The 23,637-nt window shown below is 56.7% G+C and overlaps 1 protein-coding gene across 3 annotated transcripts in view; it reads left to right on the top strand.

Annotated features, from left to right (window-relative positions):
• Window positions 1–20,813, top strand: part of IQCA1L (IQ motif containing with AAA domain 1 like) — a 53,193-nt gene extending 32,380 nt beyond the window's left edge. Inside the window, exons 6-19 of one of the 3 annotated variants that reach the window (XM_045005298.1) lie at window positions 5,987–6,192; window positions 6,444–6,528; window positions 6,901–7,014; window positions 7,266–7,341; window positions 8,777–8,883; window positions 9,426–9,518; window positions 9,764–9,816; window positions 10,839–10,921; window positions 11,267–11,374; window positions 12,124–12,323; window positions 12,546–12,632; window positions 16,190–16,367; window positions 18,823–19,061; window positions 19,757–20,813. In XM_045005298.1, the coding sequence (XP_044861233.1) occupies window positions 5,987–6,192; window positions 6,444–6,528; window positions 6,901–7,014; window positions 7,266–7,341; window positions 8,777–8,883; window positions 9,426–9,518; window positions 9,764–9,816; window positions 10,839–10,921; window positions 11,267–11,374; window positions 12,124–12,323; window positions 12,546–12,632; window positions 16,190–16,367; window positions 18,823–19,061; window positions 19,757–19,864 (1,737 nt within the window). In that variant the 3' untranslated portion in view covers window positions 19,865–20,813. Of the gene's footprint in view, window positions 1–5,986; window positions 6,193–6,443; window positions 6,529–6,900; window positions 7,015–7,265; window positions 7,342–8,776; window positions 8,884–9,425; window positions 9,519–9,763; window positions 9,817–10,838; window positions 10,922–11,266; window positions 11,375–12,123; window positions 12,324–12,545; window positions 12,633–14,437; window positions 14,545–16,189; window positions 16,368–18,822; window positions 19,062–19,756 lie in introns of those variants that run through there. The other 2 variants (XM_045005297.1, XM_045005299.1) reach the window with 2 other exon arrangements.
• The last annotated feature ends 2,824 nt before the right edge of the window (window positions 20,814–23,637 follow it).

The following is a 23,637-nucleotide window of genomic DNA, read 5'->3' as shown; positions in this document are numbered from 1 at the left end:
TCAGAACAATCAAAGTGCCTTTGTTTCACCCTGGTGCCACACCCTCTCTTCCCCCTTCCCAGCCCCACGTGCAGGCCAGGCCCTGGCACTGTGCCCAAGCCCCATATAAATGCCACTGCCCTGCCAACCCCTTGGTGCTCTCCCCCAGCCCCCTTTTCTATGCTGAGCTCTGCACGGCACAGAAGATGCAGCCCTGGGGCAGGGGGCAAAGGTGACCTTACCCCCCCCGTTGACATTCTGCCAGCGCCTGGCTCAGCATGGCCCAGGTGTCCGTGGAACTACTCCAGGCTGTCTTCCCCGCACACCCCAGAGCCCAGGATGGCCATGGTGCTCTGTGCTGGGGAGGTGTCCCCATAAGAACGGCCATGCCAGTCAAACCAATGGTCCATCCAGCCCAGTATCCTGTCCTCTGGCAGTGGCCAGGCCCAGGTGCTTCAGAGAGAATGACCAGGAAAAGGCAATTATCAAGTGATCCGTCCCTTGTCCAGTCCCGGCATCTGGCAGTCAAGAGGCTTAGGAACACCCAGAGCATGGGGTTGTGTCCTTGACCATTTTAGCTAATAACCATTCATGGACCTATCTGCCATGAGTTTATCTAATTCTTTTCTGAATCCAGTTATACTTTTGGTCTTCACAACATCCCCTGGCAATGAGTTCCACAGGTTGACTGTGTGTTGTGTGAAGAACTTCCTTTTGTTTGTTTTAAACCTGCTGCCTATTAATTTCATCGGGTGACCCCTCATTCTTGTGTTTTGTCAAGGAATAAATAACACTTACGTTCTTCACACAAGCCATGATTTTATAGACCTCTGTCATATCCCCACTTAATCGTCTCTTTTCTAAACCGAACAGCCCCAGTCTTTTTAATCTCTCCTCATCTTTAATCTCTCCTCTCTTTCAGCTTCTCCTCAAATGGAAGCTGTTCCATACCCCTAATAATTTTTGTTGCCCTTCTCTACATAAGAACATACATAGGAACAGGCCATATTGGGTCAGACCAAAGAACTAGCCCAATATCCATCTTGCCCAATATCCTGTCTTCTGACAGTGGCCGGTGCCAGGTGTCCCAGAGTGAATGAACAGAACAGGGAATCGTCGAGTGATCCAACCCTGTCGCCCATTCCCAGCTTCTAGCAACAGAGGCCAGGGACATCATCCCTGCCCATCCTGGCTAATAGCCATTGATGGATCTATCCTCCATGAACTTACCTAGTTCTTTTTTGAACCCTGTTATAGTCTTGGCCTTCACAACATCCTCTGGCAAGTCGTTCCACAGGTTGACTGTGAATTGTGTGAAAAAATACTTCCTTTTGTTTGTTTTAAACCTGCTGCCTATTAATTTCATTTGGTGACCCCTAGTTCGTGGGTTATCAGAAGAAATAACACTTCCTTATTTACTTTCTCCACAGCAGTCATGATTTTATAGACCTCTATCATATCCTGCCTTAGTCATCTCTTTTCCAAGCTGAAAAGTTCCAGTCTTATTAAGTGACAGAGAGTCCTGTGGCACCTTATAGACTAACAGACGTATTGGAGCATAAGTTTTCGTGGGTGAATACCCACTTCGTCAGATGCATGTAGTGGAAGTTGCATCTGACGAAGTGGGTATTCACCCACGAAAGCTTATGCTCCAATACGTCTGTTAGTCTATAAGGTTCCTCAGGACTCTTTGTTGCTTTTTACAGATAGAGACTAACACGGCTACCCCTCTGATACCAGTCTTATTAATCACTCCTCATATGGCTGCCGTTCCAAACTCCTAATCATTTTTGTTGCCCTTTTCTGAACCTTTTCCAATTCCAATATATCATTTTTTGAGATTGAGCGACCACATCTGCACACAGTATTCAAGATATGGGCGTACCATGGATTTATATATAGGCAATATGATATTTTCTGTCTTATTATCTATCCCTTTTTAAATTATCCCCAACATTCTGTTCGCTTTTTTGACTGCCGCTGCACATTGAGTGGATGTTTTCAGAGAACTATCCACAATGATGCCAAGATCTCTTTCTGGAGTGGTAACAGCTAATTTAGACCCCATCATTTTATATATATAGTTGGGATTATGTTTTCCAATGTGCATTACTTTGCATTTATCAACATGAACTTTCATCTGCCATTTTGTTGCCTAGTCATCCAGTTTTCTGAGAACCCTTTGAAATTCTTCACAGTCAGCTTTTAACTTAACTATCTTGAGTAATTGTGTAGCATCTGCACATTTTGCCACCTGACTGTTCACCCCATTTTCCAGATCATTTATGAATATGTTGAAAAGTACTAGTCCCAGTACAGACCCCTGCAGGGTCCCTGCTATTTACCTCTCTCCATTCTGAAAACTGGCCATTTATTCCTATCCTTTGTTTCCTGTCTTTTAACCAGTTACCAATCCATGAGAGAACCTTCCCTCTTATCCCACGACAGCTTACTTTGCTTAAGAGCCTTTGGTGAGGGACCTTGTCAAAGGCTTTCTGAAAGTCCAAGTACACTATATTCACTGGGTCACCCTTGTCCACATGTTTCTTGCCCCCTCAAATGATTCTAATAGATTGGTGAGGCTTGATTTCCCTTTACAAAAGCCATGTTGACTCTTCCGCAACAAATTGTGTTAATCTATGTGTCTGATAATTCTATACTTTCCTATAGTTTTAATCTGTTTTCCTGGTACTGAAGTTACAAGCCTGTAAATGGCGGTATCACCTCTGGAGCCTTTTTAAAAATTGGTATCACATTAGCTACCCACCAGTCATCTAGTACAGAAGCTGATTTAAATGATAGGTTACATACCACAGTTAGTAGTTCTGCAATTTCACATTTGAGTTCCTTTAGAACTCTTGGGTGAATCCCATCTGGTCCTGGTGACTTATTACTGTTTAGTTTATCAATTTGTTCCAAAACTTCCTCTATTGACACCTCAATCTGGGACAGTTCCTCAGATTTGTCACCTAAAAGGAATGGCTCAGGTGCTGGAATCTCCCTCACATCCTCTGCAGTGAAGACTGATGCAAAGAATTAATTTAGCTTCTCTGCAATGGCCTTATTATCCTCGAATGCTCCTTTAGCACCTCGATCATCCATTGATCGTTTAGCAGGCTTCCTGCTTCTGATGTACTTACAGATCTTTTTGCTGTTGGTTTTTGTGCCTTTTGCTAGTTTCTCTTCAAATTCTTTTTTTTGCCTGCCTAATTCTACTTTCACACTTGGCTCGCCAGAGTTTATGCTCTTTTCTATTTTCCTCACTCGGGTTTGACTTCCAGTTTTTAAAGGATGCCTTTTTGCCTCTAGACCCAGAGTGTTGGTGACCCTGGTAGATGGTGCTGTAGGAGATAGAACCAGAGCAGAGTAAAGAGGCTCCTTTCCCAAAGCCTCCCTGGCCTCAGCGCTGGCCCTGGCCCCGCTGCAGGGTGATAGCACTCACACAGGGAGTGCAGGAACAGTGGGTGCTCTCGGATCATAGAATCATAGAAGATTAGAGTTGGAAGAGACCTCAGGAGGTATCTAGTCCAACCCCCTGCTCAAAGCAGGACCAACCCCAACTAAAGCATCCCAGCCAGGGCTTTGTCAAGCCTGACCTTAAACACCTCTAAGGAAGGAGATTCCACCACCTCCCTAGGGAACCCATTCCAGTGCTTCACCACCCTACTAGTGAAAAAGTTTTTCCTAATGTCCAACCTAGACCTCCCCCACTGCAACTTGAGACCATTACTCCTTGTTCTGTCATCTGCCACCACTGAGAACAGCCGAGCTCCATCCTCTTTGGAACCCCCCTTCAGGTAGTTGAAGGCTGCTATCAAATCCCCGTTCACTCTTCTCTTCTGCAGACTAAATAACCCCAGTTCCCTCAGTCTCTCCTCATAAGTCATGTGCTTCAGCCCCCTAATCATTTTCGTTGCCCTCCGCTGGATTCTCTCCAATTTGTCCACATCCCTTCTGTAGTGGGGGGACCAAAACTGGACGTAGTGCTCCAGATGTGGTCTCACTAGTGCCGAATAGAGGGGAATAATCACTTCTCTCGATCTGCTGGCAATGCTCCTACTAACACAGCCCAATATGCCATTGGCCTTCTTGGCAACAAGGGCACACTGTTGACTCATATCCAGCTTCTCATCCACTGTAATCCCCAGGTCCTTTTCTACTCATGCTGTCTCTGGTGACATTAACACTCAGCTCTCTGGTGCTTGGCACTGCTCTGTGTGTGCAAACAGGAGTGGGGCCTCTGGGCAGGGGCTGGTGGGAGAGCAGGAGGGGTGATGATGGGGGAGTGGGATCTTGGAGGGGGGCAGATGTGGGGCTTAGGCTCAGTTAAGGCTCAGCATTTTGGTGCATTGATTTCCAGTCTTACTGTTTTTGTTTACCAGGCATGATCTTAACACAGCCTTTGAATTATATCAGGAGGCCTTTTTGTCAGGACTAATTCAGTTTTTCTGGCTCTTCCTTTCCCATCAGTATTTGTTGTTCTAAATTATTGGGATATTTTATGAACTTTCACTCACTTTTCACAGATGGGCTCTCACTTAGGCTACATTTGTAGGCCTAGTTATTGCAACAGACCCCATTGTGGTAGGCACAGTACACACCTCCCCCGTAGGAATGTCAGATCCTTTTCTGAACCTGGCTGTGTCTTGGCTGTGTCTTGGCTGCCAGGATGGTGTGGCAGTGAGTTCCACAGGCTCCTCCCATCCCATCAATTGGATAGTGATTCCCATTGCCTGTGTGCAGCCCTGCACCATCCCCCTGGCTCTAGGAGTACCCAGCCTGCCTCCTCTGCACCATGGAGCAACTTTGGTTAAGGCTGCCTAAGCCAGAGGTTCCCTCATTGCTCCATGAAAGCTGGTGAGTCACATGGTACCAGCGCCCTGCCTTGACTCTGGCTGCTCAGTCCCCTCTGGTAATGAGACAGCCTGGCTCTTCCAACATTCCTCGCTCTCAGCTATTCCTGTAGCTAACACAGGCACCTGGTGCGGGGTAGGCAGGGGGAAGGGTGGGGTTCATTGATGCTGGACCCAAGGGTGCTGGAGGGGTTGCCACACCCCCTGGCATGAAGTGGTTTCCATCATATACAGGGTTTACAGTTTGGTTCAATGGCTCTTGAGCACCCCCGCTATACAGCAGCCCTGGTAGAGTGGAGAGGATCAGGCTGCAGGGTGGAGAGGTTGGGGTGTGCAATAGGGAGATTGGAGGGTGGAGAGTTGGCTGCAGAGGGGAGGTCAGGAGTGTGGCTGCAGGGCGAGGAGGGGGCTGCAGGATGGCAGGAGTTTTCTCTGTTTACTTGAGGATTTTCCTGCCTAGATTTGTGCTGTGTGCAAGGGAAGCAGAGAGCTCCTGGGTTTGCCGAGTGGCTGTGGGGTGGGGTGGGGCGGGGTGGGGCCAGGCCGTCGGAGAGTAGCCCCTGTGAGGAATGGTTGGTGTGGGCCGCACACCGCTTTCCCATTAGCGAGTGTTTAGTTCAGCGTTTTAAATAATTGTGTCCTCAGAATGATATTTAAAATCCATTTGGGAGGCAATGAGGCAGGAAAGTGCCTGTGCCATTGTGATGACGCCGCGCGGGAAGCACCACACATGCATATTACAAACTCATTACGGGGTAATTTACACACGCACTGCTCGCTTTCGCACACAATTTCTTCCTGATGGTGCTAATGTCCCTTCCAGGTCGCACACTCTCCTGGCTTGTTGTCACCCAGTTCTGCTGTCTGCACCCAGAGGAGCAGAGACTGGGGCAGGGGAAACAAGGGAGCAAGGCCACAGCAGTGTTAGGGGCCCACTGCTGTGGCAGGAAATGTAGGCTCTGAGATACATCCAGCAGGCGCTAATGGCTCTGACATCCCCCTCGCCAGGCCCCCAACCTGACCCCTCCCCCTGGTCAGTACAGGGCTGTGCCTGTGCCCCAGTGCCTCATCCTGCTCGCGCTCCCCCCCACCTTGGTCAGTTCAGGGGTGTTCCCATGTTCCTGCCCTCCATCTTTCTGGACCTCCCCCTGCAGGCCCCAGACCCCAAGGCTTTGGGCCTGTCAGCCGCCATGCTGCGGGCCCAGCTCGGGGAGGAGTTCCGGCACCTGCGGCAGGCTGACTATGAAGCCGAGTACCAACAGGCCATGGTGAGCATCCGGGAAGGGCTCTACGAGGTGGAGGGACCTGACATGAGGGAGGAGATGAAGGAGCAGCTCCGGCAGTGGTTCATTGAGTGCCAGTGAGTGTGCACAGCTGCATGGGCCCTTCCCATGCCCCTCCATGTTCCCACCCCTTTCCTGGGCTCCCTGCTGCCCAGCAGTCACCACACTCCTCACCCCACGCCTATGCCAGCCCAGTGCTCCTGTGCTCCTGTGTCTCCTTCCAGCCAAACCTGCAGCACTGACCCGTCTGCTCGCTGCCTCCCCCAGTCCGCTAACAAACCAGCACGGGGCTTTGCACCTGGGACATGCTCATGTTTTCCTTCCACAGCGACCTGACCGGCCGCTTCCCCGAATTCCCTGACGAGGAGATTGGAGGCTCCAGCATCCTTTTTGCAGAAAAGACTCCAGAGCAGGTATCGGGGCAGGATCCAGGCTGGGGGGCAGGGGCTAATGAGCCAAGAGCAGGAGAGTGGGGGCACTAGCTCCAGTGCAGCCCAGGGTGAGGGGAATGGAATATGGGTCACTGGCTCTGAGCTGGAGAGTGGCTGGCTCAGGGACTGGGATATGAGGCCTTTCCCCCCTAAGAGAGGCCAGCTCTGATCCAGCCCCAGGTCAGAAAGGACTCTCAGCTATAGACGCCTCCACGCTGCTCCCTGAGCTCTGCCAGGAGCAGCTGCCTGCCCCCTGGAGACTCAGGGAGCTCTGCCCCCTCCCCCCATCACATCCAGCTGTGGATGGGGACTCTGGCACCGAGGCGTGGGTCCAGCTGGCTGGGATTCCCGCAGGTCAAAGCTGAGCTGGACCTCCTGGAAGCTGAGGGACAGAGGAAGAAGGATAAGAAAAAGGATAAAGAGAAGACCAAGGAAGGGAAGCAGAAGAAAGGCAAGGACAAGAAGCAGGTGAGAGGCTGGCTGGTAGTGGGGTAGGGGAGAGCCCCATGGCAGGGATAGAGCACCCCCAACGCGGGGAGGAGGGGGGCACATGGATTGGAGGGGTGGGGCAGAGTGTGATGGTGGTACATGGAGGGTAGTTCTGGGGCAGGGCCAGGCACTGCTTGGTCCTTGTGTCCTAGGGCTCCCCCCAGGGTTTCCCCCCCAATGGTGGTTCAGTTCATTTGAGTAACTTGCTGGGTTTGGGGTTTTTTTTCCAGGAAGAAGATGAAGGTTTGAAACTGGCTCTGTCCAAATTCCTGCCAGTGATCAGCGAGGGCTTCACACAGTATCAGAGTGAGGGGGACCTGAGCCTGGGGCAGTGGGGGGACCTGACCTGTACAGACCCAGGAGCAGGGTGGCAGGGGGTCGTGAGCAGGTTAGGGCAGGATTAACAGAGAGACCCGGCCCTGGACCCTGCTACCTGGCTTGGATGGTGCAGTTGTGACTTTCTGGCCTGGGATGAGAACGTCCAGCCTGGCCCAGTCATTGGAGTCTAGTCACATTTGCCTGGGTCTTGATGTGTTAGACCAAGCTGACTCGTATCCTGTACTGCGCCCCTGTGCCTGCCACCCCTGAACCCTCCACCCTGCAGGCAGGGGAGGCACACGCCTGCCCTGCCGAGCTCAGGGTCTGGCTGAGCTGGGGAACAACCAGCACAGAGCTTGTGTTATGCCAGGGACATCTGCCATCGCTGAGCTGATGAAGCCACAGCACAGAGGCAGCTGTGTGGTCTCCGGTAAGACCATTCCCTACACAGCTAGGTTGTTATCCTGGATCACTCACGTGTTCACATTGAGGCCTGGTTTTGTAAAATCTGGCATATTCTTGCCTTGGGCATTAGTCACTGTGCTACTGTGTCATTTCCTGCTGATGGGGAGAGCTGGGAGCCTGTCCCCAGGCTGCACTGAGCTCCTTGGGCCTCATTGATCTGAGCCAGGCTGTCACACGTGTGTTTGAGACTGTTTTCTTTTGAGAGTCCATAGGTGCCTGCAGGGCATGGCTAGGCTCTGCTCATGGGGTCACTGCTGCATGGCATTAAAATGCAGAGAACTTTACTGGGCTTAAATCCTTTCCTAATATTATTTTCCCATGTAAGTGGTTACTATAGATACCCCAGGGTTGTTGCGTGATTGTGAAATTGCGGGGAGGGAGGTGGATGGGAAGAGGGAAGTTGCGCTGAGATATTCTCCCTATTTGTCACGGAGTATGGGGGAGTCAGGCCCTGCACCTCTCTTCCTGGGACTCACAGTGACTCTCAGCCAGCCAGTAAAACAGAAAGTTTATTGGACAACAGGAACGCAGTCTACAGCAGAGCTTGTAGGCACAACCAGGACCCCTCAATCTGGTCCTTTTGGGGGGTTCAGGGAGCTTAGCTCCCAGCTTGGGATTCCCTGAATTCCACCCCCCAGCCCCCAAACCGAAACTGACCCAAACCCTCTCCAGCAGGCTCTCTTCCCTTTGTCCAGCTTCCCGGCAGAGCTGTTTACTCCCCTCCCCGCTGCCTAGCTCAGGTTACAGGCTCAGGTACCGTCCATCACCTAAAGTCACCCCCTGCTCTCGCATCCCCCACACAGACAGCCCCTACTGCATCACACTATTAAAATGTGGTCCACACTGTGAAAAGGTGGAGACCCCAAGGGAAAGCTCCCAGTGCCTCCAGAAGGAGGGGCAGGGAAGGCAGAACTGGGAGGGGCAAAAGCAGCATCTGACCTGCCCCCCTTCCCTGCAGCCATCTGGGGGAATCGGGATGAATCCGATAACTTCGAGCAGCGCTATGAGCCAGAGTTGATCAAAGCCCAGAAGAGGAAGGAGGTGGAGAAGGAGCTGCGGCTGCAAGTGAGGGGCAGAGACAGGGCTGTGTCATGGGGGTACAAGGGGGCTCGCCCTGCTGAGCAGTCACTGCCCCAGGGACCACATCCTGAGTTTGGGATGGCTCTGAGGTTGGGTTTGGGGGAGCTGGGGCTCTGGGTTCCCCTGGTTCAGGGGTACTGGGGGTGAGTGGGGCTCCCAAGTCCTCCTGGTGTGAGCTGGGCACTGGCTCAAGATGTTAGGTGGGTTTTTTAAATTGCAGCTGGACTGAAGCCCCAGGCTGCCATCACCCAAGATGGCTGCCATGCCCCTGTAGGCCTTGTGGGGGGCTGGGAGGCTGCCCCTGGTGAAGATGGCTGCCATGCCCCTTGTGTGCAGTGGGATGGAAGCCAGGCTGCCATCAGGGAAGATGGCCAGCCGCTGTTCTCCGTGCATCTCAAGCAGAAGACAGTGAGGGGTAGCGGGGAGCCTTGCGGGAGGGAAAGTGTAGGGCAGAAGCCTGTTCAGTGGGGAGTTCCTGGGCTTGTGGGGAGGCCCCAGTTGCTGTCTCAAGGGCTATCTGGCCCCAGGTGGATGAGCTGATGCGGGAGGAATTGCAGCGACTGAAACTGGCTGTGGATCGAGAGGAGGGGAAACCTCGCAAGGAAAAGAAGAGCAGCAAGGTCAGAGGGCGTGTCCCTACCCCAGGGCCCCCCAAAGGCAAGGGGGTGCACTCATTGGGGGACAGCCCTGGGGACCTACACCAGCGAGTGGGGACGGAGTGATATTACTGGGCCCACAGATGGGCAGACTCTCACAAAGGGCGGGGGGCTGCCACTGGAGACACAGAGACAGGGAGGGGACCCTTATGTGGGGGTGGGGGGCTCTCAGCCTGCTTAGATGTTATGGTTTGTTGTTCTTTTCCCAGCAGCAGAAGGGGAAGAAAGGAGGGAAAAAGGAGAAAGATTTAACCCCGGACAGGTATCAGCCCTAACCCCCTTTCCTTGGGAAGACCCCCCCAGCTCCCCTGTGTGCCCTGACCCCTCCTGCACTCCAGTGGCCGGACACACCCAGCTCCTGCTCCCCTTTCCTGTGTGAGTCCTCCACCTCCCCTGTGTCACGGAGTCCCCGGGCGCTGCTCTGGAGCTGCTCCCCACCAAGCCAGGCAGGACTCTGGGAGCCTCCTCTCCCTCGGAGCAGCCTGTCTGCAGGGCAAGCAGCTCCCACGGCTTCACCTCCTGGGTCTCTCCTTGGAGCATTCAGCATCCTCTGCCCCTCCGTGCGCTTCCCACAGCGAGTCCGCCCCGGCGGGGTCCTGGGGGGCCACAGGGTCCTGCCCCCCCACTTTGCAGTCAGACGTGACTCTCAGCCAGCCAGTAACACAGAGGTTTATTCGATGACAGGAACAGGGTCTAACACAGAGCTTGTCGGTACAGAGAACGGGACCCCTCGGCTGGGTCCATTCTGGGGGGCAGTGAGCCAGACAACCCCGTCTGCCCTCACTCCCCGTCCCCAGCCAGCTCCAGACTGAAACTCCCTCCAGCCCCTCCTCTCTGGCCTTTGTCTCTTTCCCGGGTCAGGAGGTCACCTGATCTTTGTTTACTTTCGCCATCCCCTTGCAGGGGGGAAGGGCCCCGGCCCTTTGTTCCCGGGATACAAAGTGTCAGCCATTTATGCACACTGGAGACTTAAGAAATGCATAGGGGAAACTGAGGCACCCACACAGTATACAGGGGAAACATTAAGAACAGTCCCAGTTCATCACACCCTGACACGCTTCTGTCCTCAATGTGCCCTGCTCGGTCTCTGCTAGTCTAGGCCTTGCGGAACAGTCCTGTCTGGGGCTAGATTGGATGGGCCCTGGCGAGGCTTCCCCAGCCTCTGCGCCTTGCTGCAGCTCGCCCTGGCTCGGTGGCAATACTGACCCAATCTGCCCCCCAGACTGTGGGTGGGACTGGGCACAGCCAGGCGCTGGGCTCCCCTAATCCCCACTCCCCCTCCAGGACCCTGGACTCTCTGTATGAGGAGCTGGTGCTGCAGGGAATCCTCAAGCAGGCCCAGCGTGTCCAGCTGGCTGACTACACGGGTGAGTCCGCCAGGGCCATTGGGGTGGGATGGCCCCTGTGGGGGCAGGGGGCCAGCTCGCTGCCCCATCGGATCTATGTTGGGGGTGCAGGCCAGGGTGGGTGTGCAAAGGGGACAGGAGCTGCTTGCTGCTTCAGGGGAGCGGGTGGGGACAGGAGTCCTCTCCCCAGGGCAAGTGGGAGGTGCATGTCTCGCCCCACCTAGCGTGCTGCTATAAGTGAGAGGATGTGTGTGTGTGGGGAGGGGGTCTGACCCAGCCTGTGTCCCTCACCACCGGTGGGGTGGAGGGTGGGGAGCTGTCTCTGTCCCCCTCTTCCCTGCCGTTCCCGCCTACCTCCCCCGACAGGCGATTTCTGCTACCTGGGCACTACCCTGCGCATGGCGGGCATTGAACCCACGCCCTCGGTGATGGACATCAGGCAGAACATCACCCTGTATGCCATCCTTCGCCTGGGTAAGGGACCAGCCACCCCATCCTGGTGCACATGAGGGGGCTGGTGAGGGGGGACAGGTGGGTGATGTAGGTACCCTGCCCTGCAACAGACGTTGGGGTGTGCGGTGCACAAGGATGCAGTATCCCTGCAATCTCCCATGGCAAGAACCAAATCGCTGTGTGGGAAAGCCCTGCATCACCCTAGCACTGCCAGGGCCTGGCAGCATGGCGTGGCACTCCCATGGGGGGAGGAGGGTCTGGCTAGGCCTGGCATTTCTGTGCGGTGTGGAGAGGTCGGGCAGGGCTGGCACTCCCATGGGGGGAGGAGGGTCTAGCTAGGCCTGGCATTTCTGTGCGGTGCAGGGAGGTCGGGCAGGGCTGGCACTCCTGGGGGCGGAGGGGAGAAGTCATGGCCTGGCATTCCTATGGGGAGTGGGTGTGGGGAAGGCATGGCCTGGCATTCCCGTGGGGGGTTGGGCATGACTCGGTTTCTCCGTGGTGAGGAGGGGGTCAGGCATGGCCCAGCATTCCCTTGGGAGGAGGGTGGTCGGGCATGGCGTGGCATTCCTGTGGCAGTGGGGAGTTGGGCATGGCCTGGCATTCCCATGAGGGGGGTAGAGGGGGGGCATGGCCTGGCATTCCCATAAGGAGGTCGGGCATGATTCGGTTTTTCTGTGGGTAGGGGATGGGCATTCACGTGAGAAGGGGTGTCTCCATGGGCTGTGTTGGAATGAAGCAGAAACCTTCTCCCCACCCCTGTTGTGCCCCAGGGTCCCCCACACTGCACGAGATGGCACCGCAGGTGAAGTCTGTCCTGCTTGCTGGGCCTGCTGGAACTGGGAAGAAGATGCTGGTCCATACTGTGTGCACCGAGACGGGCGCCAACCTCTTTGACCTGTCCCCAGACAACCTGGTGGGCAAGTACCCAGGGAAGGCCGGCCTCAGCATGCTGATGCATGTGGTGTTCAAGGTACCTGCATGGCACAGCGCAGGACATGGGCCATTCCCCACCTGAGCAGGGCAGAGCTCAGACCCCAGAGGAGGGACGGGGCAGATTTTCACTTAGGCCTAGTGCAGTATGGTGTTGCGGGGGGGCAAGAGGGGCGCTTCTCTGGGGTTAGCAGGTCAGGGCCTACCCTTTCCTTTCCTGTGGCTGGGGGCTCGGGCTGAACCTCCTCTCTGGGCGTTCTAGGTGGCCAGGTTGATGCAGCCATCGGTGATCTGGATCGGGAACGCAGAGAAGACCTTTTACAAGAAGGTGCCAAAAGAGGAAAAGCAGGTGAGAGTTGGGGCCGGGGGCTGCTGGGGAGGGGGACGGGGTCACCAGGAGTGGGGAGTGTCCCAGGGTCCCCGGGTGATGCTCTGGAATTGCTCCCTACGAAGCCAGTTAGGACTCTGGGGAAGCTGCCTCCCTCTGAGCAGACTGTCTCCAAGGCAAGAAGCTTACACAGCTTCCACCTTCCTGGGCCTGACTTCAGAGCATTCAGCATCCTCTGCCCCTCCGTGCGCTTCCCACAGTGAGTCTGCACCGGCTGGGCTCCTGGGGCAGCCAGAGCATCCTGCACCCCCACTTTGCAGTCAGACATCACTCTTAGCCAGCCAGTAAATCAGAAGGTTTATTCATCAACAGGACCACAGCATAGAACAGAGCTTGCTATTACAGACATCAGTGACTTTCAGCCAAGTCCATCTTGGGAGTCCTGGGCCAGATGCCCTGGATTCCCCCTCTTCCAGTCCCCCCACACAGACTGCCAGCTTCCAGCGACCCAACCTCCTACACCACCCCTGCATGCCCCTCCTCCTTCTCTTTGTGCTTCCCGGGCCAAAGGTGTCACCTGGTCACACACCCCTCCTGGGTCTCAGGTTACACAGCTGCAAATAACTGGGCAGCCTCACCTGCCCCGGGGCCTCAGCAAAATCACACACCCAATTCCCACCACTGAAGTATTGGTGCAGTACACAGGGAAACTGAGGCACACACAGTATTAGTTTGGGACAGTAAGACTCACATGCAACATAACAAGATGAATAAATCCCCACTTCGTCACATCGAGGGTGTAATAGATCCTAGCTAGCACCCCCTCCTGGCCACACACATAGGTGCCGACTCTGTGGTGCTCCGGGGCTGGAGCACTCATGGGGAAAAATCAGTGGGTGCTCTGCAACCACTGGCAGCCAAGCTTCCCTCACTCCCCACTGAGTGCGCTGCCTACCTGCTCCTCTGCCTACCGCCCAGCCGCCGCCAAACAGCTGTTTGCACACTCTGGGTAGGGGGAGGAGCGGGAACGTGGCACGCTCATGGGGAGGAGGTGGGGAAGAGGCAGAGTTGGGGCGGGGACTTTGGGGAAAGGGTTGGAATGGGGGCAGGGAAGGGGTGGGGCCTCATGGAAGGGGTGGCGTGGGGGCAGGGGCGGGGGGGGGCCAGCACCCATGTGGAAGTGGTGAAGTTGGCGCCTATGGCCACACACAAGGACTGCTGGCAGAGGAGTCCAAGCCTCTACTGCTCTGGGTCCCAGAGCCTATACGGCCCAGCCACTGTCCCAGTCCTTGGGTCTCAGGGCACAGGCCTTCTGTCTGGCCCCCTCTCCAAAGTGCTGGAAGCCACTGTCCAGCCATCTAGCACAGCTGAGCGCAGTGGTGACCCTTCGGACTCCCCTGTACTCAAACACACCCTTTCCCAGAGCTCTGCCCCGACACGCGAAGCTTCTGGTTACAGTTTAACGCTCTAGGGGCACGCAGCAGCTGTGAAGCAGTGAACGCACTCACGCCTTTTGCACAGAGGGTAACACATTAATACTCTTTGACATATTAGGGGAGGGATAGCTCAGTGGTTTGAGCATTGGCCTGCTAAACCCCAGGGTTGTGAGTTCAATCCTTGAGGGGGCCACTTAGGGATCTGGGGCAAAAATTGGTCCTGCTAGTGAAGGCAGGGGGCTGGACTCGATGACCTTTCAAGGTCCCTTCCAGTTCTAGGAGATTGGTATATCTCCAATTATTACCTTACCTAACCACGTAAAGCACAGGAGAGTACAAAACAACACACACTACCCCCATGTCCCTGCCTCAGTTTCCTCACCATTCCAGGGCGTTCTTTGGATGGGTGTCAGCATCCCATGGGTTGTGCAGTCTTTGGGACCATGTGGGCTCAGGAAAGTGGGCACGGGCTCTCTGCCCTACAAGGCTGCTACATGGTGGGTGACCTTGGTCTCTCCCGCTTCCTCTGATCTGGCCCCCTTCTGTTCGTGTACCTTGCTACTTAAACCCCCTGGCATCCTTTGTTCTGTCTTCGGGGTGAGTCCCCACTGCTCCTGCCTTTCCCTCTCCTGTCCCAAGAGTCAGCGAAACTGGTTTTCTAGGGATTTTGCTCACCTGTTGTTCCTGGGTGTTTTCCCCGAGTAGGGTTGTTAAAGCTAAAGGACCCCCTAGTATCTTTTATGTGTGTCCCCACTATGAGACCCGTCAGCAGTGCTGGCCCCACACCCATATGGACACTCATGATACAGCTGGTTTTCAGAATACACCTCATGGCATTAGCCAGAATTCATGAATTGTACAGACATTGCCCCAGTTCATGCCAGAGAGGGCAGGGGCACCTGAGACTGTGCATTGGCACAGCTGCATCCTAGCCTGTGCCAGGCCCCTCGCTCTGGTCCCAGTGACCCCAGCCTCCGCCCACAGGCTCGACCTGACCCCAGGGACCCTGCCCCGCCCACGGGCTCGACCTGACCCCAGGGACCCTGCCTCGGCCCCGCCCACGGGGTTGACCTGACCCCAGGGACCCTGCTCCGGCCCCGCCTACGGGCTTGACCTGACCCAGAGACCCTGCCCCGCCCACGGGCTCGACCTGACCCCAGGGACCCTGCCCCGCCCATGGGCTCGACCTGACCCAGAGACCCTGCCCCCACTGCCTGTGGGCTCATTCTGACCCCCATAACTCTGACTCCCTGGCCTATGAGCTCGACCTGACCCCAGGGACCCTGCCCCGGCCCCGCCCACGGGCTCGGCCTGACCCCAGGGACCCTGCCCCGGCCCCGCCCACGGGCTCGGCCTGACCCCAGAGACCCTGTCCCGGCCCTGCCCACAAGCTCGACCTGACTCCAGGGACCCTGCCCCAGCCCCGCCCATGGGCTCGACCTGACCCCAGGGACCCTGCCTCGGCCCCGCCCACGGGCTTGACCTGACCCCAGGGACCCTGCCCCGGCCCCGCCCACGGGGTTGACCTGACCCCAGGGACCCTGCTCCGGCCCCGCCTACGGGCTTGACCTGACCCAGAGACCCTGCCCCGCCCACGGGCTCGACCTGACCCCAGGGACCCTGCCCCGCCCATGGGCTCGACCTGACCCAGAGACCCTGCCCCCACTGCCTGTGGGCTCATTCTGACCCCCATAACTCTGACTCCCTGGCCTATGAGCTCGACCTGACCCCAGGGACCCTGCCCCGGCCCCGCCCACGGGCTCGGCCTGACCCCAGGGACCCTGCCCCGGCCCCGCCCACGGGCTCGGCCTGACCCCAGAGACCCTGTCCCGGCCCTGCCCACAAGCTCGACCTGACTCCAGGGACCCTGCCCCAGCCCCGCCCATGGGCTCGACCTGACCCCAGGGACCCTGCCCCCACTGCCTGTGGGCTCATTCTGACCCCCATAACTCTGACTCCCTGGCCCATGAGCTCGACCTGACCCTAGTAACTCTGTCTACCCGCCCCAGCTGCAGGCTCAACCTGACCCCAGTGACCCTGCCCTCCCCCTGCCCATGGCTTGACCTGACCCCCAGAAACTCTCCCTCCACTGCGTGCGGGCTCGACCTAACCCCCATGACTCTGCCCTTTGCTGCCTCGCAGGCTGACCCCAAGCGACTGAAGAGGGATTTACCTAAAGCCCTGAAGCTGCTGAAGCCAGAGGACCGGGTGCTGCTAATCGGCACGTCGGATAAGCCCTATGCAGCTGATGTGAAGACACTGTGCAAAGCCTATGAGCGGATCCTCCTCCTCCCCCGGCCTGACTACGCATCCCGCTACGGTGAGGGGGCAGCCCGGCCCAGGCAGAGCTGGTTGTGGAGGTCAGCCAGCTGGTGCCGGTGACTGGCTGGTTCCTTCCCCTTTCAGCAGTGCTTTGGAGGGCTGTAACGGAGTGCACGCCGTGCCCCATCAGATTTGGCCCCTCAACCCCGCTTCTTAAAGACTCAGGGACGCTCCAAGCTGGTGCAACACCCATGCTCTTTATTTAGGATCTATTTCCCACCACCAGTTTCCCACTATTTACAGGCTATTTACACGGCTTGGCCTCACACCGGCCTGTCCAGCAACACTAGTAGGCTCTTTCCTCCCTCTGAGCCCCTCCTGGTCTCCATCCTGCTGTAACGATGCTGCCTCTGGCAGGACACTACTGAGTATCAATTCAGGACAAATTGCTTAGAACAGGGAAGTTACAGCCCAAAGCTGGAGTTCATTTACTACGTACCGGGTCAGACCAAAGGTCCATCCAACCCAGGATCTGTCTACCGACAGTGGCCAATGCCAGGTGCCCCTGAGGGAGTGAACCTAACAGGCAATGATCAAGTGATCTCTCTCCTGCCATCCATCTCCATCCTCTGACAAACAGAGGCTAGGGACACCATTCTTACCCATCCTGGCCAATAGCCATTAATGGACTTAACCTCCATGAATTTATCCAGTTCTCTTACTATTAAGGCACCAAACCAGCCAAACAGAGAGGACTTCGGTCTCACCTCACTGGCTAACCAGAAGTCATACAAGCAGTTCCCTCGTATCACAACCAGTGCCACTCATCATGGGGACAAAGGGTTATGAAAACCAACACCCCAATAAAAGAAAAAGGTTCTCCCAATCCCAAAGAATCAAGCCCCAAACCCAGGTCAATATACAAATCAGATCTTACCCACAAATCACGCTGTTGCCAATCCTGTTGTCAGGCCGCTGCACCCCATTGTGACTCTCAGCCAGCCAGTAAAACAGAAGGTTTATTAGATGACAGGAACTTAGTCCAAACCAGAGCTTGTTGGCATAAACAGAACCCCTTAGTCAGGTCCTTCTGGGGGGTAGGGAACTTAGATCCCAACCTTGGGGTTCCCTACGATTCCCTAGCCAGCCCAAGACTGAAAAAAAACCACCTCCACCCGTCTCACTCCCCCCCCCCCCATCCTCCTCTAGCCTTTGTCCATTTTCCGGGCAAAGGTGTCACCTGGCCCAACCCTCTTCCCGGCTCCGGTTACAGGCTCAGGTATCGTCCCTCAAATAAAGTCATCCCCTGCTCTCCCATCCCCCATGCAGACAGTCCCAGTAAAGTTAGATGACGTTCCCAGGTCAGTCCACCCTGCTCGCTACTGTGTCACAGGAGTACATCCCCAGCTGGGATGGGGTATTCAGTCCTTTGTTCAGAGCTTCAGTTTGTAGCAAGGTTCCTCCAGAGGCAAGAAGCAGGATTGAAGACTAAATGGAGATGCTGCTGCTGCCTTTTATAGTCCTTTTGCCATGTGGCTTGTGCTTCCTTTGTTCCAAACACAAGCCACCCAGCACAAGGCCTGGAAATACCTCAGAGTTCTGTCCATAGGCATGTCCCTGCCTTGCTGAATCACAAGGCGTATCTGCTTCTCTCAATGGGTCAGTTGTAGCTGATGGGCCATCAAGCAGGCTAGCTGAGCTGACACCAAATTGTCTGGGGTGTCACCCAGAAGCAGAGCACAAGTTTGAAATACAGACAGGACAGAGTCAATACTCATAACTTTAAATACAAAACTGATACATGCACCCAAACAGCAGAACCAGAACCAGCAAATCATAACCTTGTCATGGACACCTTACTTAACCTCCTTTGTACAAGATTTGGTGCCATTATATGACCTTGGTTGCAACAATGATCTATATGGTCACAGTTCATATTAATAACGTCACCCCCCGCCCCTTCCTCCCAGCCTGTTAGCTCCTGCTAATGAGCCTGGCCGGTGCGGGCTGAGGGGGAGACCGAGGGATTTACCATCCTTTATTGCTTGGCTTGACCTCTCCCTGAGCCCCCCAAAGCCACCTGGGGACGTCGCTGCTGGGCTTCCCATTCTCCTGGCCCCATCCCAAATTGCAGCCCCTGGGTTCACACCAGAGTGTGGGGGAAGGTGACTGCAGGATTCAGACCCCAGTCCAGCCAAGGAGCTGGCAGTGCCCAGTTGCAGGACCCCAAGCAGCAGCAGCCAGAGCAGCGGGCTGGGCGCTGCTGAGTGCTGAGCTGGGAAGGGGCTAGAGAAAACCCACTTTACACCCCGCCCCCACAGCACCCAGACTGTTCTGCATCAGAGGGGCAGGCAGGGCCCAGCCCCACAGCGGCTGCACAGATCCCCCCCGCCCTCTGGCTGGGTCCCCCCTGTTCCTCCACCCCATGCCCTGTCTCTCCTCCTATCCCCTCCCCCCGGCACAGGCGGGTCTCTCCCAGAGCTCGCCCACCATTGTCCCCTTTGCCTCCGCAGTGACCTGGCAGCGCCTGATCAAGAAGCATGGTGGCACCATCACCACTGCCCTGGACGTCAGTGCCCTGGCCAAGCTCTCGGACGGCTACAGCCAGGGGCACATGGCGCGGGCCGTGCAGATGGCGCTGACCGAGCGGCGCCTCCTGCAGATGCCCAAGAAGCCGCTGCGGGCAGGCGAGTTCCTGCAGCTGCTGGCCAAGGCTGACCCCATTTACAGTGAGGAAGAGAAGACACTGCAGGTGCCTGGCTGAGCCCTGGAGGTCCCAGCCTTACACATTACTGTCACCCCTCTGGGCAGGCACAGGGGGGCCCTTCCCCCAGTCCTGCCCCAGCCTGGTCCCTGCCCCCCACGTTACTGTCACCGCTGTGGGCAGGCAGAGCGGCCCTTCCCCCAGTCCTGCCCCAGCCTGGTCCCTGCCCCCCACGTTACTGTCACCCCTCTGGGCAGGCAGAGCGGCCCTTCCCCCAGATCCCCCACCCAACCTGGTCCTTGCCCCCCATGTTACTGTCACTCCACAAGGCAGGTACAGGGGCCCCTGCACCCCAGCCTGATCCCTGCACCCCATGTTACTGTCACCCCTCGGGGCAGGCAGAGGGGGGCCCTTCCCCCAGTCCTGCCCCAGCCTGGTCCCTGCCCCCCATGTTACTGTCACCCCGCAGGGCAGGCAGAGGGGCCCCTGCACCCCAGCCTGGTCCCTGCCGCCCATGTTACTGTCACCCCGCAGGGCAGGCACAGGGGGGGCCCTTCCCTCCAGCCCCACACCCCAGCCTGGTCCCTGCCCCCATGTTACTGTCACCACTAGGGGGCCCCTTCCCTCAGCCCCCCCTCTAGCCTGGTCCCTGCCCCCCACATCACTGTCACCACTAGGGGGCCCCTTCCCCCAGCCCCCCCCTCTAGCCTGGTCCCTGCCCCCCACATCACTGTCACCACTAGGGGCTGACTCTGGCTCATCTCTGCCATCCCCCCAACCCGGGGTGTTCTCTGCGATGCAGCATCAGCTCTGCGCTGACTCCCCCACTCCTTTGCAGGACTGGTACATGAAGACGCCACTGGGTAAGAAGCGACTCAAGGCAGCGCAGGAGAGAGCAGACAGGAAGGAGGGAAAGGGGAAGGACAAGAAAGGAAAAAAGGGGAAGAAATAGTGCTGGCTGAGGGGCCCTGCACATCCCTCCCCAGCCTTTATGCTCTAGGGTCCTTGGGGCAGGGCAGCTCCATAAAGTCAACTCATTCTTCGTCCCGCCCGCCTGTGCAGAAAGAAGTCTGTGTGCATGGATGGGAGTGAGCAGGGGGAGTGCAAACGCGCATGTGGGGCAAACCGGGGGAGAGGGGGGTGTCTGTGCATGTGTGTCTGTGTGTGTGTGTGCTTGTGAGCCTGGGGCGTTGTGCATGCATGTGGGGTGTGTGTGTGCGCGCATGTAGGGGCATGGATGCATGTACCCTGGGATACATAGGATGAGCAAGAGCGGTGCATGTGGGGTGAGACAGAGCCAAGAACTACACCTGGAATGGCAACCGGGAGCACGCTGGGGGTCTGCCCAGATCCTGGCTGCAGGGGTAGCCCTGCCCAGCTCCAGTCTGAGGGGGCCCATGGTCTGGGTCACTGCCCTCGTGCAGCCCTGAAACGGAACGAGCCCCCTGCCCCTGAGCCCAGGCAGCTCTGAGCTGTGCACACAGATGCCTCTACTCCAGAGAATGGGGGGCAGCCCCTCCCTCTAGGGTTCTGGGCCCCTCTGCTCAGCTCCCATCCCTTGAACCCTGCATGCAGCTCTGGGTCCCCAGTCCCTGAGAACGGGGTGTCTAGGGTGACCAGATGTCCTGATTTTTTACACTTGCTGTCTGGTCACCCTAGGGGTGTCCCCATCCCTATAGGGAGCTGGGGACAGACACACATGCAGGGCCGCCCAGAGGGGGGGGCAAAGGGGGCAATTTGCCCCGGGCCCCGGGCTCCGCAGGGGCCCCCAAGAGAACAGCGGAGGCTCCCGCCTCCGCCCCTCTCCTGGAGCCTCAGCGCATCAAGCGCCGAGTCTCCGCTGGGGCCCCTGAGCCCCGATCCGAGCCGCGTGTGAGGGGGCGGGGCTGGGAGCTCCAACGGGGCCTGAGCCCCGCCCCGCTCAGAGCGGAGTGGGGAGGGGGCGGGGCAGCTGCCTCCGCTCGGCGTGGAGCTCCCAGCCCCGCCCCCTCACCATGCGGCTCTGAGCGGGACGGAGCTCAGGCCCTGCCGGAGACGCGCTCGGGTAAGAGGCTGGGGCTGGGGCCGGGGCGGGAAGCGGGACCCGCCGCCGCCGCCGAAGCGCAGCCCGGTCTTCGGCGGCGGGGGGCCCCTTCTGTTCCGGGACCCGCCGCCGAAGTGCCCCGAAGGCCCGCGGCGGGGACCTCCCCCCCGCCACCGAATTACCGCCGAAGACCGGGCTGCGCTTCGGCGGCGGGTCCCGCTTCGGCGGTAATTCGGCGGCGGGGGGTCCCGTCGCGGGTCTTCGGGGCACTTTGGCGGCGGGTCCCGGAACGGACAGGCCCCCCGCCGCCGAAGACCCCGGGCCCCCGGAATCCTCTGGGCGGCCCTGCACACATGCACATGGGACACCATGCTCCTCTCTTCCCCCTCCTCTCAGACCTTGCACTCAACTCTGGGGCTCTCGGTCCTCACATGGAGGGAGCTCCAGGAGCTGTGTAGCTGCCCGAGGGTGTCACCGTGTGTAGAGACAGGCTGCAGAGCCCCAAGAAGGGAGAGGAGCTGGGGTCTGACTGGCCCATGGGGTGTGAGTGACGGAGCAAAGGGGAAGAACACCAGGCACTGCTGGTTACTGGACGGTGCCACTAGGAGGTGGTGGGAGCTGCATTGCTCCAGCCATTTAAACTGGATTCAGCCCTGGGTAGCTCTGTATTTGCGAGAAGTAGGGAGGCGGGGGCCTCTTCTGGCCGAATTCCTGCCGTGGTGGCTCGGCTGGTTCGCAGCACATTCTCTGCAGGGCAGTGGCTCACTTGTGCGTCTGTCACTGCCAGCGCGTACCAGACAATGAACAGTAGGGATGGAGCAAGGTGTCTCCTAGATTGCATGGGAGCTCCCAATGGGTTGTGCCTCTGTCCGCTACATTAATCTTACTGGCCGTTTGCAGTGGTTCTGAACTTCCACAGGCCAATTCCCCTTGCGCTGGGATTCTCCAGCCAGGAGAGGGGCCCAGAAGTGCATTTTTTTCCGTTATTATTATTATTATTTTAAAGTTTGGGCAAAATCAGTTCATCCTAGTTAGAGTTAAGTGGGGCACGGAAGATACTTCTGCATGCTCCAGTCAGAAGTGGGTTTGGGAACTCTCAGCTGTCTGGCTGTAGGAGCTCTGACTCAGCTGGGCTTGTGGAACTCAGTGAACCTCTGGAGACAAGCCAGCTTTGAGAGAGTCAGTTCAGTAATTGCCAGGTTCATACTTGCCTTAGCAGAGCTTTCTAGTTTGGTTTCTGAAAGACAAGGTCGGGGAGGGAATATCTTTTATTGGACCAAATTCTGTCAGTGAGAGAGACGAGCTTTCAAGCTACACTGAGCTCTTCTTCAGGTCTGGGCAAGGTGTACATGCTGCATCGGCGCAGACGCACTGACACAGCTGTGCGGCCGCAGTGCTTAAGGGCATGTCTACATGTGCAGCGATGCAGCGCGTCTGGTGGCTGCGTCTGGTGAAGACGCTCGATGCCAACGGTAGAGAGTGCTGCTGTCTCATAGACTCATAGACTTTAAGGTCAGAAGGGACCATTATGATCATCTAGTCTGACCTCCTGCACAACGCAGGCCACAGAATCTCACCCATCCACTTCTATAACAAACCCCTAGCCTATGTCTGAATTATTGAACCCCAAATTGCGGTTTGAAGACCTCAAGCTGCAGAGAATCCTCCAGCAAGTGACCCGTGCCCCATGCTGCAGAGGAAGGCGAAAAACCTCCAGGGCCTCTGCCAATCTGCCCTGGAAGAAAATTCCTTCCTGACCCCAAATATAGTGATCAGTTAAACCCTGAGCACGTGGGCAAGACTCACCAGCCAGCACCCAGGAAAGAATTCTCTGTAGTAACTCAGATCCCAACCCATCTAACATCCCATCACAGACCGCTGGGCATACTTACCTGCTGATAATTAAAGATCAATTGCCAAATTAATTCCCATCATACCATCCCCTCGATAAATTTATCAAGCTTAGTCTTAAAGCCAGACATGTCTTTCGCCCCCACTACTCCCCTTGGAAGGCTGTTCCAGAACTTCACTCCTCTAATGGCTAGAAACCTTCGTCTAATTTCAAGTCTAAACTTCCTAGTGTCCAGTTTATATCCATTTGTTCTTGTGTCCACATTGTTACTAAGCTTAAATAATTCCTCTCCCTCCCTAATATTAATCCCTCTGATATATTTATAAAGAGCAATCATATCCCCCTCAACCTTCTTTTGGTTAGGCTAAACAAGCCAAGCTCTTTCAGTCTCCTGTCAGTATAATAAAGCTACCTCTGTGAGCAGCGGTAGCTGTGTCGGTGGGAGAAGCTCTCCCACCAACAGCACTGGGCACACCGTGGTTCTGTCAGTGTAACTTACATTGCTTGGGGGATGGTTTTTTCACACCCCGAACGACATAGCCTAAGTGAAGATGCTCCTATGCCGACGGGAGAGCTTCTCCCATCGGTATGGTTCATCTGCCTCCCCAAGAGGCAGTAGCTGTGTCAGCAGGAGAAGGTCTCCAGACTTTTCACACCCCTGAGCGACATAGTTATAGTGACCTAGGTCTGCAATGCAGACCTGGCCTCAGAGCACACAGCTCAATGCAAGGTGGAACAGACTGTTTAGC

The sequence above is a fragment of the Mauremys mutica genome, chromosome 2 (genome assembly GCF_020497125.1).
Source record: "Mauremys mutica isolate MM-2020 ecotype Southern chromosome 2, ASM2049712v1, whole genome shotgun sequence".
In the NCBI taxonomy this organism is placed as follows: domain Eukaryota; kingdom Metazoa; phylum Chordata; order Testudines; family Geoemydidae; genus Mauremys; species Mauremys mutica.
The sequence above is the reverse complement of the archived record's forward strand: the minus strand, read 5'-3'. Positions and strand labels throughout refer to the sequence as shown.